The 16,121-nt window shown below is 41.6% G+C and overlaps 1 protein-coding gene across 13 annotated transcripts in view; it reads left to right on the forward strand.

Moving 5' to 3' along the window:
- Nucleotides 1-16,121, forward strand: part of MGAT5 (alpha-1,6-mannosylglycoprotein 6-beta-N-acetylglucosaminyltransferase) — a 332,386-nt gene that overhangs the window by 199,442 nt on the left and 116,823 nt on the right. For all 13 annotated transcript variants that reach the window (XM_045783126.2, XM_087857425.1, XM_045783144.2 and 10 more), the window contains 3 exons: nucleotides 8,713-8,784; nucleotides 10,446-10,607; nucleotides 13,948-14,117. In XM_045783126.2, the coding sequence (XP_045639082.1) occupies nucleotides 8,713-8,784; nucleotides 10,446-10,607; nucleotides 13,948-14,117 (404 nt within the window). The remainder of the gene's footprint in view (nucleotides 1-8,712; nucleotides 8,785-10,445; nucleotides 10,608-13,947; nucleotides 14,118-16,121) is intronic.

The following is a 16,121-nucleotide window of genomic DNA, read 5'->3' on the forward strand; positions in this document are numbered from 1 at the left end:
TCTTTAAGACTCCTTGAAGTCCTGTAACTACTCCCAGTGTAACTGATAATACCATCTCATATCTAAAATTAACATAATTCCTTAATATCATAAAATACCAGGTTAGTGTTTGTGTTTTCTAGGCAGTCTTACAAATTAAAGTTTATTTATTTGAACTGGGCTTCAAGTAAGGACCATATGCTGAAATTGTTGGTGTCTCTTAAGTCTCTTTCTTAATATGAGGTTCCCTTCCCTCTTGTTCTTCCCTTTGTTTTGCTTTTGTTTTTTGTTTTTTTGGTTTTTTTTTTGAGGAAACGTCTTCATTTGCCTTAGATAGGTTGTTATACTCTGAATTCTGTTGATTAGATCCTTGTGTTATTGTTTATTTTCTGTAAGTTGATAGTTAGATCTGACACTTGATCAGAGTCAGGGTTAATATTTTTTTGCATAACTTCTTCATGGATTCTGTTGTCTCCTTCTGTCAGGAGGCACGCAGTGCCCTGTGTCTCTGTTTTTATGATGTTAGCAGCTGTTGATGATCTGTGCCTGGGTTCATTAATTCATTAGGGGTTCCTTCTTAATATATCAGGAATATTTTCTTTTTTAAGATTTTATTTTTAAGTAATCTCTACACTCACTGTGGGGCTCAAACTTACAACCCTGAGATCAAGAGTCACACGCTCCACCGACTGAGCCCGCCAGGCGCCCCTCAGGAATACTTTTATGAAGAGCGTGACTCTTCGTCTGCATTTAGTTACCATGATGAGAGATAGCTCACGTAGGAACCCTCGTTCCCCTGTTGGTTTCCTAACCTCTTCCACTGGTTACCAGTGCTTTGTTTGTTTGTTTGTATGCTTCTTGGTTTTTATCCTTACGAAGTCATTGATTGAAACATATTTGTTATGTTCGATCTACTCCAATTATTTTCTTACCAGCTCTCAAACTGCCCCTTGTCTGACCAGTGGGAGCCAATTAATATTGTCTTCTGGATCCTTTTGACATGACCCTGATAGTTTCGAATGGTTTTAACCTATCTGGTATGAGAAAATCTTCCAGGTTCCTCTGACACAATTTCTGCCTACACTGGGAATTGGCCATTTATCTCAGGACCACTGGTTCCTCTCAGTGGGAGACCACAGTCTGGGTGCCAGAAGCCTTCATTGCTCGTGAGTTTTGTTGGGTGTTGGGGAATGTAACAATGAACAGAAAGAGGAGCTTTCCTCATTAAGGTGTTGTTTTGTAAGGGGAGACAGATAAAAACAAAAGTAAAATGTGTATCTTTTAGATTGTGGTAAGTGCCTTGGAGAAGTGTCAAACAGGAGAGGGTACTAGGAAGTGCTTATGACGAATGATGGTGTCAGTTTTAGATAGAGTGGTTGGGAGATGCCCTACTGAAACGATGAGAGGATGATATTGGAGCACCAGTTTGAAGAAAGTGAGAGAGTAGGAAGTGCAGATGTCTGGCAGAGGTGTTTAGTGGGCAGTGGCAACAGTAAGTGCAAAGGTCCTGGGGTGACCATCAACATCCAACAATAAAAGCAAGTGCAAGGAAACTAATCTCCAGGGAGATTTGTGTCTGTTTTGTTCACAGGGATAATGGTGCCTGGCATACATATTTATTGACTGAAATATGCTATTTAGAGCATTTTCAAAAAATAGGCAATAGATTTTTGTTTGTTCTGAGTAACTTCTCCCAGCTATCACCTTTCTAACCTTGAGAAAAATGTTGTGAAATTTGTAGCATTAAAATCTGCTAAAACATTAAGTTTGAGACATGAAGCAGGGGTATTTTAAGCACTTCTTTACAATTTAATATAATGCTCTTTCATATTAGGTCTATAAGGCATTGCAGGGACTAAGAGAATGGAATGAGCCAATTATATTAGAAGGCAGGGCTTTCTTGCCCATCTTTTATTCTCATTGTCACTTGAGCATTATTTGCCTGCATCTACGCTTGAGGCAAAATTGCATAATAACGCAGAAGAGGTACTCGGTCCCCTGTGTCTAGAAGGTGACTACCTCTATAAATTGGGTGCCTTTGGCTATCGGAGTGTAGTTGCGGCCCAGTGGGGCCAGTGTTGCCACTGTGCCGTGCACAGCAGAATGTGCACCCAGGGAGAGTTGGTTATAGGAAGCATCTCTGTGCATCCCTATGTGTTTGGCTACAGAGGAATTCGTTTGCTGCCTCTCCTGTGAGAAGGAAGATTGACACTACTTTCCCTACGGTGATTTGGGATGGATTTTTGAAACTCTGTGACAGCCTGCCATGAGCACCCGACTGGTTTTTGGCACGTGGAATACGTACTGTGGATTTGTTGAAGTGCTGCCCCTTCTCTAGCCCCCAGAGAACAATGTTGGATTGCCCCAGCCCTTGGCTCTCTCTTGCACAGGTTTGGTCCTGAACTCTCTGTCATAATATTCCTGCCTGCCTTGGTAGGGGGCAGTCGCCCAGTGTTAGAGAATACACAGCCGACTCCATGGCCTGTCTGGATACAGCTACCTTTGTGGCCTAGAGCTTTCTGCCTGGTTCCTCTTCAGTGAGATGAAGGGAGAGCCTGGCTTGCCTGCCTCAGTGTGTTGTCAGAAGGTTCTCATGAAATGACGACAGCGGCTAAGTGCCACCTAAGTGGAAAAGAGGATCACCATAAATATCTTCAGTGCTCAAGTCACATCCTTGAACTACTCATTCACCACTCCAATAATGATCAAGTCCCTACTGTGTGCCAGGCACTGTTCTCTGGGCGGAGACTAGAACCCTGAACAGGCAAATTGAAGCTTCTGTTCTCAAGGAATATCATTCGCATGGGGCACAAAATCATTTCCACAAGTGCTGGGTGTTCCAAGGGGAAAAAACAAGTAGAGTTAAGGATACAGAGCAGCCAGGTAAGTAGGTCAGGGAAGGCTTCTCTGAGGGAAAGTTAGAGCATAGTGTGGAAGTAAGGGAGTCACACATGGAACTCTCTGAAAGGAAGAGTGTTTCAGGGAGAAAGAATAACAAATGCGGAAGCCCTGAGGTATAGGGTTCCCAGGTAAAATACAGGGTACCCAATGATATTTGTATTTCTGGTAAGCAATAATGTTTTTTAAACTATAAGTAGGTGACAAATACTGCATGGAATATATTTATACCAAAAAAATTATCTGAAATTCTGATTTAACTTGGTGTCCTTTTTTCGTACCTCCTGGCCCCCCACCACACACACAAATTGGGCCACCTTTGTGAGATGAGAATGTTCTGTTTGGACCTGGAAAGAGGGTCTTGTATGTAGGGCAGGGTGAGCGAGACAGCCAGGGTTCAGGTCCCATTCTGTAGGATCTTGGTATAAATTCTGGGCTTTATTCTAAGTGCAAGGAGAAAGCCTCTGAAGGGTTTGAGTTAGCGTAGGACGTGATCCAATTTAGGCTTGAAAACAATCACTCTTGCTGCACAGAACAGACGTTGGGGGCAGGAGTTGCCAGCAGGGAGTTCTTACTGCTTTCATTGCCCTTACAGCACTGCCACACAGTAGGAGCAGAGCAAACTTGTTTTGAAGGATTTTCTATAGACGATTTAGGCAGTTATAGTCTAACATTGAAGAGTGGACTGTGCTGGCGGGACTGCAGGACATAAAGGTCTCGGTTCGTGCACATCACGTGGTGATTAAGCGCGGGGGCTCGAGGATGGGACAGATGGCACGTCAGTTGTCAGCTGTGGGTCCTCCTTGTGCCGTGTCTTCATCTGGCATGATAAGTGGCCTTTCCCAGGGGATTGTTTGAAGACCAAGTGAGGTTATGTGGGTAAAGTCCTTATTCTAGTGCTTGGTTCCTAGTACAGTGTAGCTTTTATTTGTATCTTTAGTCTCCCTCACCCTGCCCATTTCCTAACAAGTGATTTGGCCAAAATATTAATTAGCTCAGGTGTTTGATGCAGAGGACCAATCTAGAGAGCTGAATCACTTAGTGATTCACTTTTACCATTTGCATTGGCTTTTTGAGACTATGGAGTGGGGTAGAGAAAACTTTTTTTTTTTTTTAATGCATATACCTTCATGAGTAACTTCATTTGCTCTGTCATCAGCATGACAAATACACGTGTGTATTTGTATACAAACACACGTAGGTATGTGTTTATACATATTCATATGACTAGTCAGTGTATTAAATGAATAGATACATAGTCAACTATATCCTTTTGATATATAACCAACTAGCCTGGATAGGATGATGTAGAATTATCTTTTTCAGATCTTAGAGTATAATAGGGTTATTGAGAGGTTGGCCAAGGGGCACCTGGGTGGCTTAGTTGGTTAAGTGTCCACCTTTGGCTCAGGTCATGATCTCAGGGTCCTGGGATCAAGCCCCGCATCGGGCTTCCTGCTCAGAGGGAAGCCTGTTTCTCCCTTTCCCTCTGCCTCTCCCCCGTTCTCTCTCTCTCTCTCTCTCTCTGTCTCTCTCTCAAAAAAAATAAAGTCTTAAAGAAAAAAAAAAAAAGTCATCTGAGCCAACGCCTTCATTTGCTAAATGGGAAAACTTGAAAGCAAATAGTTTAAGTTTATATGCCTGGTTGTTGGTAGAGCTGGGCACAGAGTCCATTTTGGGTGATTCCAAATTCAGTGCTCTTTCCCCACTCAGCAGCTGGCTGTCCACCACTAAGCTTGTCCTTTAAGGGACACCGTAACGTGTTCTGGTCAGAAGAATGATAGACCCCAGGTGTCACCCAGCCCTTCAGCTCACTGGTGAGCTTACCTTGGCAAGTTCCCATCCCCGTAGAGCCCTTACTTCCTCACATGTCACCTGGTGATGGTACCCATGTCACATGGCCCTTCAGGGGATTAAATGATGTAATACATGCAAGCTTATTTGTTTTTTTCCCAGAGATCCTGACTTACTGTAAATCTTCAGTAAGTGACTGTCTGCTTATATAAGGTAACTCCTTTAGAAATTATTCTATTAAACGTTTGTTGTAAAAAATCTTATTGGGCAAATTAGCATAAAAAAGAAAATGAAAAGCACCCATAACACCGTCATCCAAAGATAAGCTCACCTTTCTTATGCATTTTTCTCATTTACTTTTCATGGCACTTACTATCTGAAAAATACAGCATGAAATTCTATGTGTCAGTGATCCATTAGAGCCAAACACTTCACATTAATCACGAGAGAAGAGGCCATAACAATGCCTGATCGTTATTCTTTCAAAAGAATAGAACGTTACTCTAAAGTTATACCAGTTACACATAAATTCGTGCATGTATATGTTAAATCTCCTACTAGTTTTTGCTTTAATTTGATTACTTCTTTGCCCTCTTTAAATTCTAACTGGAGCTGTATGTGTATCTACCAGTGGTTTCTTTTTTCTTAAATATAATGAATTGTCCATTCTACAGACCTTGCGAGTAAGTGTGACCTACATGAGTTGTGTAGGGACTTTGTTTTGACTCACATTGCTCATGATTAAGCTGCGAAACCTTCTCAGATGAAAGAAGTTTAAATCATTGGGAGGAGGCATGTCAAAAACCAAATTGGTTTAATTTTATATCTCTTTATTCTGGAAAGGTGATTTATAGGTCTCTCTCCATGGAATATGTGTTAATGTTCCAAAGTTCTAGCTTGGCTGGTCTTTTTCTGTTTTTCCTGCCTCTTCAGTTTGTGACCTCAGGATAGTGTGCTCAAAAGATGGGTCTGGGAAAGTGGTTTTGCCTTCAAATCAAAGGTTGTTTGAGTCATGGTTTGGCTCCTCTATTGATTGTTGTGTGCCTGTTGCCATGAACTCAGGTGGTTTTCAGTGCTTAGACGTTATATGGTGATTTGTGGATTATTTGAAGGCTCTCCGGTTCCTTCCCTGGCAGAGGTCTTGAGGCAGGGCTCCCCAGCTCCCAGAAGCAGGGCAAGGGTGAGAGTGGATAGTGGGAGGGTCCAGAGCCACATCCATGGTGCCTTCTCCCCACCCCCGGGGGCAGATACAAAATCCTGTCCCAGGGAGAGCACCAGGGGTCACAGCTGGAAAAGCGTGGCCGAAGATGTGGGCATAGGAAGGCTACAGGTCAATGTAGACCATGAGGGTTCTAAGAAGCAGAGAAGAGATGGTAAGAATAATTTGAACTAGAAGAGCTTCCAGAGCAGGAAGGCAGTGGGCTCATTCTAGGGTCCAGCTTTCTTGGGAGGATGCTGTGCTGGGGGTTTGGACTCATTAAATTGCCCTGCGTGAATCAGGCAGAAAACAAAATTAGGGATTAGGAAGTTGAGTTATTAGCCTTTGAGCAAGACTTTCCCTGAGTGTTATTCATGATGTTCTTATTTAGGAAAATGTTGCTCATTTGAGGGCTGTTGGTTTCAGTACTTGGAGTTATTGCCAGTACTGGCTTTCTTCCAATCTTGGTAGTCCTCTGAGGTTTCAGGAAAAAAATGGTTTAGTTTCCCCCCCCTTCCATGGAGAAATTGGTTTATGTATAATTTAATTATTTTGTTAGCCACTCATCCTATCACTGTGTACAAAAACAGCAACCTTAAAAACCCACCATCTTCATTCGGTGTCAAAGATGTTCATAATTGGTTTTTCCTCCATTACGAGTGAATATATAGCAGGAAAATTTCTTGCTAAAAAGCTAAAATGCACTGACTCTGTTTTCTGTACTTTCAGCAATGCCCTTGAAGCCTTGCAAAGTGTTACCTAGTGATTTAGAGTAACAAGAACTGAGATAAATGATCACTTTCAAAGAGGAATTAAAGTCCTGAGTATTCTGTAGGGAAGTCCTATTTTAGAAGATCCCCTCGGACAGTATTTTCATCTGAGTGAATTTGGGGAGGTTCTTTTGAGGGCAGAAGAGCGAGGAGGGAATGTACTTTTCTTTGTCAATATCTCATCTCACTCATGTCTTTCCATTTGGTTGACTTTCTTTATGTGCAGTCTTGTTTCATCTCTCCCTATTAGGCTATTTGTCAGGAAATTCTTTATCCTGACGTGTGGCTGTGAACATGTCGTTACTTAATTTAGTGTGAGGCTGATTTCAGATCTGTACCCCGCTCGCTCTCTCCTCCTCGTCCGTTTTGTGTGGGGTTGAAGGTCTCACAGTGGGAAATGCTAAGCTGCAGTCCATTGGAAGCCTTCATGTTATAAGTATGCCTTATAGCAATGTTTTATTTAGTCCATTTGCAAGAATTTAATTTGAAGTAAATAATTCACGCTGGCCTAAGATTCCAAGGTACAGATGTTTGCACTGCTGCTGGGGCCAGCTGAGGCTTCATCTGCTTGTAGGCTGCTTTCCCGCTGGTTTTCCCTCATTTCTCACATGTGTGGAGCCCCAGATATTGCTTCTCACAGTGATATTGCTGCAAGGTCTCCGTAATTAGACACAGCATCCAAGACAAGTTAGTATTTTCGTTTTTTATGAGTAGAAACCATTTCAGCTTTCCTCCTGGGGAGTCCTTTTGAGTCTCTGAAGTCATTCACAAATACGGTAAAGTCTAATTTTACTCCACAAGAAAAAAAAGAAAGGAGAGAATATATTGCTCTCTTCCTATCCAGGGATTCCACCCTCCCTCAAGCTTTGTGCCCTCCACTTACTGCTTTCCCATCATTTGCAGTGGCAGATGGCTTTATGCAAATCATGCAGTTATTTTGGTCATAGTCAAAATCACCTTGCATTAAGAGCAATTTCTAGATGAGGGAAACTGCTGTGTGTGTTTGAAAACGCACCCAGAGCTGGAGGGCAAACCATCTCGATGGAATCTGTATTCGTGGCAGAGAAGGCCGCAGCCCTGCCTGTGCCTGCCTTCTCAGCGGCCCTCCGAGGATGTCCCCCGCCCACTTGCTTCATGGATTTCCGTGGGTCCACCTAGCCGGAGAAATATTGCAGAAAAAGATATTTTCGATGACTGTTCCTTAGCCATCTTTAATACTCTCATCACATATGTGTGCACAAGGGATATGCCACCTTTGCACCGTATGGCCAGTTTTAACAAAGAGGCCAGCAATATTTGTCGCTGCAGTCTTCTTCTTTCTTTTACTGGAAATTGTGAACTTTGCCTCATTTTCTTCGGTAACCTTTTTGAAGTAATTCCTGTAAAATTGGGCATTTTCCTCTTTCCCCAACTCTCTAAACTTCTGTGCATTGACAGAACAATCCATCTTCTAGAGCAGCTCTCGCAAGATTACTGAGGGTTTTTTTTTTCCTTTTTCCTTTTATCTCTTTCTCCAATAGTTTTTTTACCATCTTCTTCCTTGAGATGAGATAGTGTGAAGTGAACAGCCAGAAAATGAGGGAAAGCCTTGATCAATTAGCCCTAAACGATCAGCTGCTTTCCTAATTCCGAGATAAGTGATTGAGCTCTGTGGCTCAAATGCTATGTGGTTTCCTTTCCAGACATGCTACAGCAGATAACTGATCATGCCTGTCCTTCCCTTCTCATTCCCCTGCATTCTCCGTCCTTTACCTTTCTGCTGTGAAACGCCCCCCCCACCCGTCTGGTGTAGACGCATGAGGCTTACCAGATGAAGGAGTCAGTCACTGTGAAGTACTTTGAAGGACAGATAGAAAGTATAATTGTGGGCTCCTTGAGACCTTTGCTATTGTTGTTCCATGTGAGAGATCGCCTGCGTCGGTGCTGCTCGCTGAAAGCATGAAAGTCTAATAGTAACAACCTCCTTAAATGCCATGCTCATCGTGTGCCAGGAATGGTGCTTGGTGCTTACTACGGACATTACGTGGTTTACAGATGAACCAGGAGACTGAGTGTCTCTCATGTATTTTTCAGGTTGAAAACTGGTGTCCTCATTTACCTTGGAGAGCAAAAAATCCCTATGAAGAAGCTGATCATAATTCACTGGTGAGTGATCTTTGGAAACTAGGCTTGTGATTTGGTTCTGATGCCGAGGGATACCTGCGGGGTCAGCTAGCCATGCCCTCGGTAAGCTGAAATCACGGTAGACTGAAGAACTTCTCTCCGCAGGCCTGTGGAAATTTGGGTGATGGAATTAGAATTAGTTAACCAGTAGTGTCTGTTCCTCAAGCAGTTCTCTGAGGGATCCTGAGTGATAGGCTCCTGAGAGGAAGAAGACCTGGTGCCAGACGCAGAGGCGCTCTTCGGTCTCATGAGGGTGATGGGTGAAAATCGTGACCATACCCATGTAGAAGCTGAGCTATGGGCTGCTGGAAACGAATGAGAAAGCAGTGATCTCAGCTGTAGGGGTCAGGAGAGGTTACAAAGAGACAATGACCCTGGAGCCAAATTTCAAACGATGAGTGAGTTCATAGCAGCTGAAGGAGAGAAAGGTGTGTCTGATGTGCGGGGGAAAGGTGCCCATACCAGAGCTTAGTGTTTTCAGGGAGTAGAGCACAGTTCAGTGGACAAGGCCATAGAGTGTTGGATGAGCTTTGGTGGAAGATGAGATGGGAAAGATCAGTAGGGACCGTGAAAGGTTTTCTGTGCCACACTAAAAGCTTATGTCTTTATTCTTTAGACTAAGGGTCAGCAGCCCTTTTCTGTAAAAGGCCAGATAGTGAATATCTTCATCTTTCCAAGCCAGGCTGTAAGGTCTCTGTTGGAACTGCTCACTTCTGACTTTGAGTGTACAGGGCAGCCGTAGACAGGATGTAAATGAGCAGGTGTGGCCATGTTCCCCCGGAACTTTCTATACCAGAACAGGCAGCTTGGATGTTCTGGTCCCCCAGCCCGTGTGCTGACCCGTGCTATAGGCCATGGGAATCTTGGGAGAAGGTTGGGTCAAGGAGGGATCAGGTAAGTGTTGAGAACAAAGTGCGTGACTGCTGAGGGGTGGAGTTAGGTTCTAAATGTTACGAGGAATAAATAGGAGTGCTACTATTTTTCTATTATTCCGATCACTGGTTGTACCCAGCTACATTGCAAAAAGGTTCTTCCTGGCTTTTAAATTATTCCGGCCTGAGTTTTAATTTTTATTCAGTTATGGTAGAAAAATGGCTTTTAAATTCCTTAAGTAATGGTAAACTTTTATTTGTTCGAGATTGGGACAAAGCTAGAAGATGAACATTTATTTCCCTGCTTAACTTTTTGGGAAGACGAGGGCTTTTTGGCACCCTACACAATGCCAGCAGCCTGTTAGGAATTGCCTTGACTTTTTCCAGGAGGCTGCTCCCTTGCAGTAGATCCAAGTGGCAATAAATTCGGGTGCAGAGAATTTCCAGGTACATTGAGCGTACTCATTGTAAACAAACAAACAAAAAAAGGCATTTTAATGTAACTCAGGGCTTTGCAATGACTGTGCTAGGCCTTTCTCAATTTCTGATTTTTTAATGATGTCCCTTACAGCAGATCAGCAGTCAGGGGCCTTTACTTTAATTTGTAATCCTGGGGCCTTGAAGTAAAGCTGTGCAACAGACAAGCCTCACTTTGGAAGCCTTGTATTTAATTGACTAGCTCTTTCAAGTTTTCAGATGTCACATCATGACAACCATTATGCCTTCTGACTTTTTATCTTCTGTTCATTTTTATTAAATTTCTGTTTCTAGGCGGAAATTCGTACGGATTTTAATATTCTCTACAGCATGATGAAAAAGCATGAAGAATTCCGGTGGATGAGACTCCGGATCCGGCGAATGGCTGATGCGTGGATCCAAGCAATCAAGTCTCTGGCAGAAAAGCAGAATCTTGAAAAGAGAAAGCGGAAGAAAGTGAGTTTCTGATGAATTCAGTTCAGTTAGATGCCAGTTTTCTTTTAAAATTCGATTTTGCTTGGAAACAAGACTAAGAGAAATGTCATGTCTCAAATGATACTCCCTCAGGGGGAGTCTGCTCAGTCTCTTGTACAGCCTTTTTTGGGCTTTCCTTTCCCCAATTACAGTAATCCTGCTTAGCAGGGACCAGCACACATGTTTCTTGGGGGAAGCCAAGCAGACTATCTGCCTGTGAGATTTTCCTTTGAACCATTCTGACTGTCCCTGTGGCATCGGGAAACTTAACCCTCTTGGCTTTACCCAGAGGAAAACTTGTTGTTATGTCATCACGGCAATCTCCTGGTTGTGGCATTTGTCAGTTCTGGGCTTTGCGCAACTGATGAGTTCCATTGCCGCTATGTTGAGTTGGTGCTTCTGCTTATGTTCTTGAGGGAGAGATACTATCAATTAAACTGGGGCCAATTTGTTTGAAGTTCATGAGGATTTGCTTAGAAAACCTCTGGGAATAACCCTGAGCCTGAAAGGTTTTATACTCTATGGTTGTAGGTTAAATGGCCTTGGCTTTAGAGTAACTGTTCGGACGACAAACAACAGAGCAAATTACGCGATCTTTAGTACCCATGTCTAAAACTTAATTTAAAATTACTTCGGTGTTCCTAATTTGACTAATTTGATATCCTCAAAGAAAGGAAATAAGGATGATGAACTTGCAAAACCCCAAGTCACAGTTTAGTGATTCCGTTTTGCTAAATCCCTTGAGTTTATGAAACAGCAGGTCCAAATGTTCAGGCCCCAGATAGTCCTCTGTAGAAGAGTATGAGGTCAAAAATGCAGGTGGGTTGTAAGAAGAAATACAGTATTTTTACGTAATCCTATGCAATAATCTCTAGGATATATTGTTAGGTCAATAAATACTAGATGGAGAACAGTGAACATTATTTTTAAAAGGAAGAGAGAATTTTATATTTTTATATACCTACATGTATATATAAAGATATGTACATGTACACACACGATGTATATATAATATAAATATATGCTTGCTCATATTTTTAAAAATAGAAGGATAAACTATGAAATTAAAGATAAAAAAGATGGACAGTGGCACTAGTTGCATCGCATTGTGGATGTACTTAATGCCACTGCACACTTAAAAATGGGGGAAGAGGGAATAGCATGGAGGCAATGGGTGTAGACACTAGACTTAACTAAATATATCTTTGTAGATTTCATACTAGAATCACTTGACATAGTGTAAACAAAATTGAATTACAAAAAAACAGTATCTAAAAATTACAAAGAAAATGAGACATGAGCTGACTACATATCCAGTTTTACAGTAAACACACAAAGAACTACACTTTTTAGTGACTAGAACACAGACAGTTCAGCATTTCTGACTGTATATCACAAAGGACAAAAAAAACCTGCAAAATAGCTTCAAAGAAGTTTTACTGAGTTTTGCTAAGTTTACACTTAGTAGGTGGTGGTGTAGAGATGCTCATTCTGAATCCCTTCTGCATATTGGAATAAAGCAAAGTACTTCTGTTAGTATTCTCAAGAAGTGCGATTTTCCGTGTGGGAGAGAGGAAATAACATCTGTAAGACTGGTAATGTTATGCAAAGCTACTCTGATCCTGAGCTTGAATGGGAAGGACCCATGTGAATTTATGATTGGTTTTATCCTGGAGGAGAAATAAATTTCCAGCTACGTCCACTGAAAAGGGCTACAGACAGTGACTAACTAGAGTCCCCTTAAGCAGCAGACCTTGATCTTTAGATGCCATTTCCACTAAATGGTCTAAGAGGTTCTTGGAAGAATGTTGGTCAAGGTCTGAGACCAAAGTTGTACATGATGAGCTGGGAACATCTGTCATACTGGAGAGCAAAGAAACTCTCAAAGACTCCTAGAATTGTGTCAGAAGAACTTACAAGCCAGTTTGAATGGCCTCCCGTTGGCAAGATAGGACAATTTGATGAGCCATAAGGATAATAACTACAGCTTATTGAAATGCATCTAATATACTTTTATCTATGATTTTATAATGATACCTTTAAAAAGCCTCATTGATGGTCATCAGAGTAGGCTAATGAACAAATTTGTTATTTTGAAAACATAAATGGCAAGAGTCAAATACTTACCGAGCTTTTTCTACGTCAGCCTGTACTTCAGCAGAGCCGAATCGAATAGTTGATTGTGGAGGAAGGGGGATAGTTTCTCTTTATAGAAGCATTACAGCTAATAAATGTAGAAGGAATAATAAAATATCACCATTTTGCAACCCTAACAGATGAACGCATCTAGTTAGTGACCAGTAGGCTGCTAACATCACCAGAGATCCCAGACGTTGTTCCCATTAGTGGAAGCACACAGTACTACCTAGGAAGTAGTGTCGCCAAAAATATCAAATATGAATTGAATCATGCCTGTGGATCTAATTACTAATTTACTATAAATACAAGGGGTAGAAGAATCTGTTCTATATAATCAGCAAATCCCGAAGTGTGAGAGACTCTACTGGAAATACAACCTTGTCTCTTTGACAAATAAATTAAAACTCTCCCCACCTCTAAAGGATGGGGTTAAAGAAGCCTAAGAAATAAATGAGGCAATTATAGTTTATGCACTTTATTTGACTTCTGACTGCAACAACTGCGCTTGAAAAAAGGAACAGTTGAGGAAGTGTAGACACTAACCGGATATTGACTGATATTAAGGAATTAATAGCTATTTTAGGGGTGGTAGTGGTATGGTTATGTTTTTTAACTGAAGGTCTGTTTCTTTTAGAAATACAAACTGAAGTATTTGCAGGTGAAAGGAGAGGGTCTTTAGGATTTGCTTCAACATAAGCTAGAGGGGTTGGAAGAAAATGAGTGTACATTAAGACACTGAGTTAGTAATTGTGAAATTTATGTGTGAGTACATTGGAATTGACTGCATTATCATGTCTGATTTTGGATATGTTTGAAATTTTTTTACATTAAAACCTTAAAAATATTCCAGCTGTGAGGGAAAAACCCAATATTGTTAAATGATATTTTATTGCCCTGGCTTACACTCCTTTAATTCTGATTTCCCAAATGTATCCTGCTTTTTAAAAACAGATTGTCCGTATGTCACGTTCACAGTCATAAAAGGGGCAGTAGTGAATTTCATTTCCTTCCATTTTTTGGTCCCTTCTAGAAAAATCTTACGCCATGTTGAGGTTTCATTAGAACGTAAACATCACTTTAGAATTGGTTGGTTGCTTTTGGTGTGTTACTGTGGAGTTTGTACTTGGTTCAGTGGGAATCAATATATGCCTCTCCTTTGTTTTTATGTGTTTTTTTTTTTCAGGTCCTCGTTCACCTGGGACTCCTGACTAAGGAATCTGGATTTAAGATAGCGGAGACAGCTTTCAGTGGTGGCCCTCTTGGTGAATTAGTTCAGTGGAGTGATTTAATTACATCTCTGTACTTACTGGGCCATGACATTAGGATTTCAGCTTCACTGGCTGAGCTCAAGGAGTAAGGAGATTACTTTTCAATTTTAAAATCAGAATACAAAAAAGAAATTGTAAACTCTTAAAGCCCTCTATTAGTGTGTAATTTCTTGTGGAGGAAAATGAAAGTGATAATTCACTAAATAGGAGATAAGAAGATTATTTTCAGGAGCTAAACACATACACTGTGAAAAGGATAATATGTTTTCATTGTAGCTGCAGGCTCCAGAGGCTTCATCTATGAATGCCAGAAAATTCAAACTAAGGAGCTTATTCTTTGCTATTACAGGTGCTTCCAACATGTGCAGCACAAAACATTATTGACTTTCCTAATTCCCTGTCTCTTGCTGAAATTCATACCATTCCCTACTTAATATCAAGCCTTCCAAATCTTAAAATAGGGCAGGTTCCTGTTTATAATTTAATTTGGATAAAATGAGTTTCTTGAAAGCCCTGATCCAATCCTCTTTCAGTAAGGCCAACTTTCCAGTCGGAGTCTGTTAACTCTACCTGGCTTTTCTATTTCCCTGAAATCTGCTTCTGGCTCTAGCCCTCTCTTAATCTCTTATAGATTGACACAGCTGGCTAGGCAGGAATGCTTCTCGCACCCCCTCTCCTTTTGGATAACTGCCCATGGAGACTTTCTTCCCAGCAGCCAAGTTATCATGTTGCAGTATGCCAAATGTTCCAGAAGAAATACCTCAAGTGAACATTCTAGAGATGGAAGGGCGTTAAAATATGTCCCCCACCCCGCTCCTACTTTATTGTCCACAACATTGATGCCCAGAGAGGTCTCTTGTGTTACGGCCAAGGTCCGCACACCTGTTGGGTGGCAGTGTTGAGATGAAAGCAAAAATATCAACTGTCATTTTTTAAAAAGATTTCTATATGCTAAAACTGTGATCAGGGCATTAGTTAAAATAGGAGCGTTAACAGTTAGGATAACCACAGTATTGATGGTGACTATAAACAGCTAGCATCTGTTGAACACCTACCATGCATCAGATACTGAGCATTTTACGTACTATTTATGCAAACTTGGAAGTAAGTGCTATTGCTTTCTGCATTTTAAAGATGAGGAAACTGAGTTGTTTAAGAACACATGGAAAACATGCGAGAGCCAGGACTGGAGCTCTACCCCTGTCTGACCTCAAATCCTGTGCTCCTGACCACTTTACTAAATTGCTCCTTTTGGATCTAGATAAACCCGAGGTCTTCTGAACCCCTAAACGCTACGCATGTCCCTTCAGCATGCTGCCTCCTGCTTGCTTTAAAACACATGGTGTACATAGCCCGTGAAGCCGAGCCATCCATGCATTCAGCAGTCATTCTCAGTACTTTCTGGGCACTGGTTCTTGCTATGGTATATACAGAGATGACCAGCATGTGTTCAAGGAAATGCCAATCTTTTGGTAATTACAGCTAATACATTGTGTAATAATTACACTAATTGCAATGTGATTAGTACTAATTGAGGCATGGATGCTAGAATGTAAGCCAAGGGAGTACAGAAGCAGTGACTATTGCTCACCATGGTGTATGTGGCACCTAGAATAGTGCCTAGCACCCAGTGAGTGCTCGTGAATAGTTACCGAGCAAATCAGTGAAGAGATGAGTCAAGGACTGAGTGAGTGGGTGAATAAATGGAAAACTGTGGGAACTCTAGGGGCAAGTGCTCCCTAGGGAGGTCAGAAAAGGCATATTAAGGGTCTACCAGGCAGAGACTTAATTTGTTGGTCAAGAAGTCTACAGAGTGCTTCAAGCACTGGTGACAGAACCAGGTGTGTTTTATTTAAGAAGATAATTGTGGAAGCAACATAAAGCAGTGGTTCCTGAATATGCCTGCACATTAGAATCACCTGGGGATCTTTGTGGCCTCCCAGTGCCCAGACCATATCCCAGACTAATTAAATCACAACCTTTGGGATAGGACACAGTCATGAGAATCTCAATGCCTGCAGATAATACCAGTATGCAGACAAGTTTGGGAACCACTGAAGACAGGGTCGACCAGGAGTCCACACATGCT

The sequence above is a fragment of the Ursus americanus genome, chromosome 1 (genome assembly GCF_024610735.1).
Source record: "Ursus americanus isolate L20-20 chromosome 1, mUrsAme1.1.p, whole genome shotgun sequence".
NCBI classification, from domain to species: Eukaryota; Metazoa; Chordata; class Mammalia; order Carnivora; family Ursidae; genus Ursus; species Ursus americanus.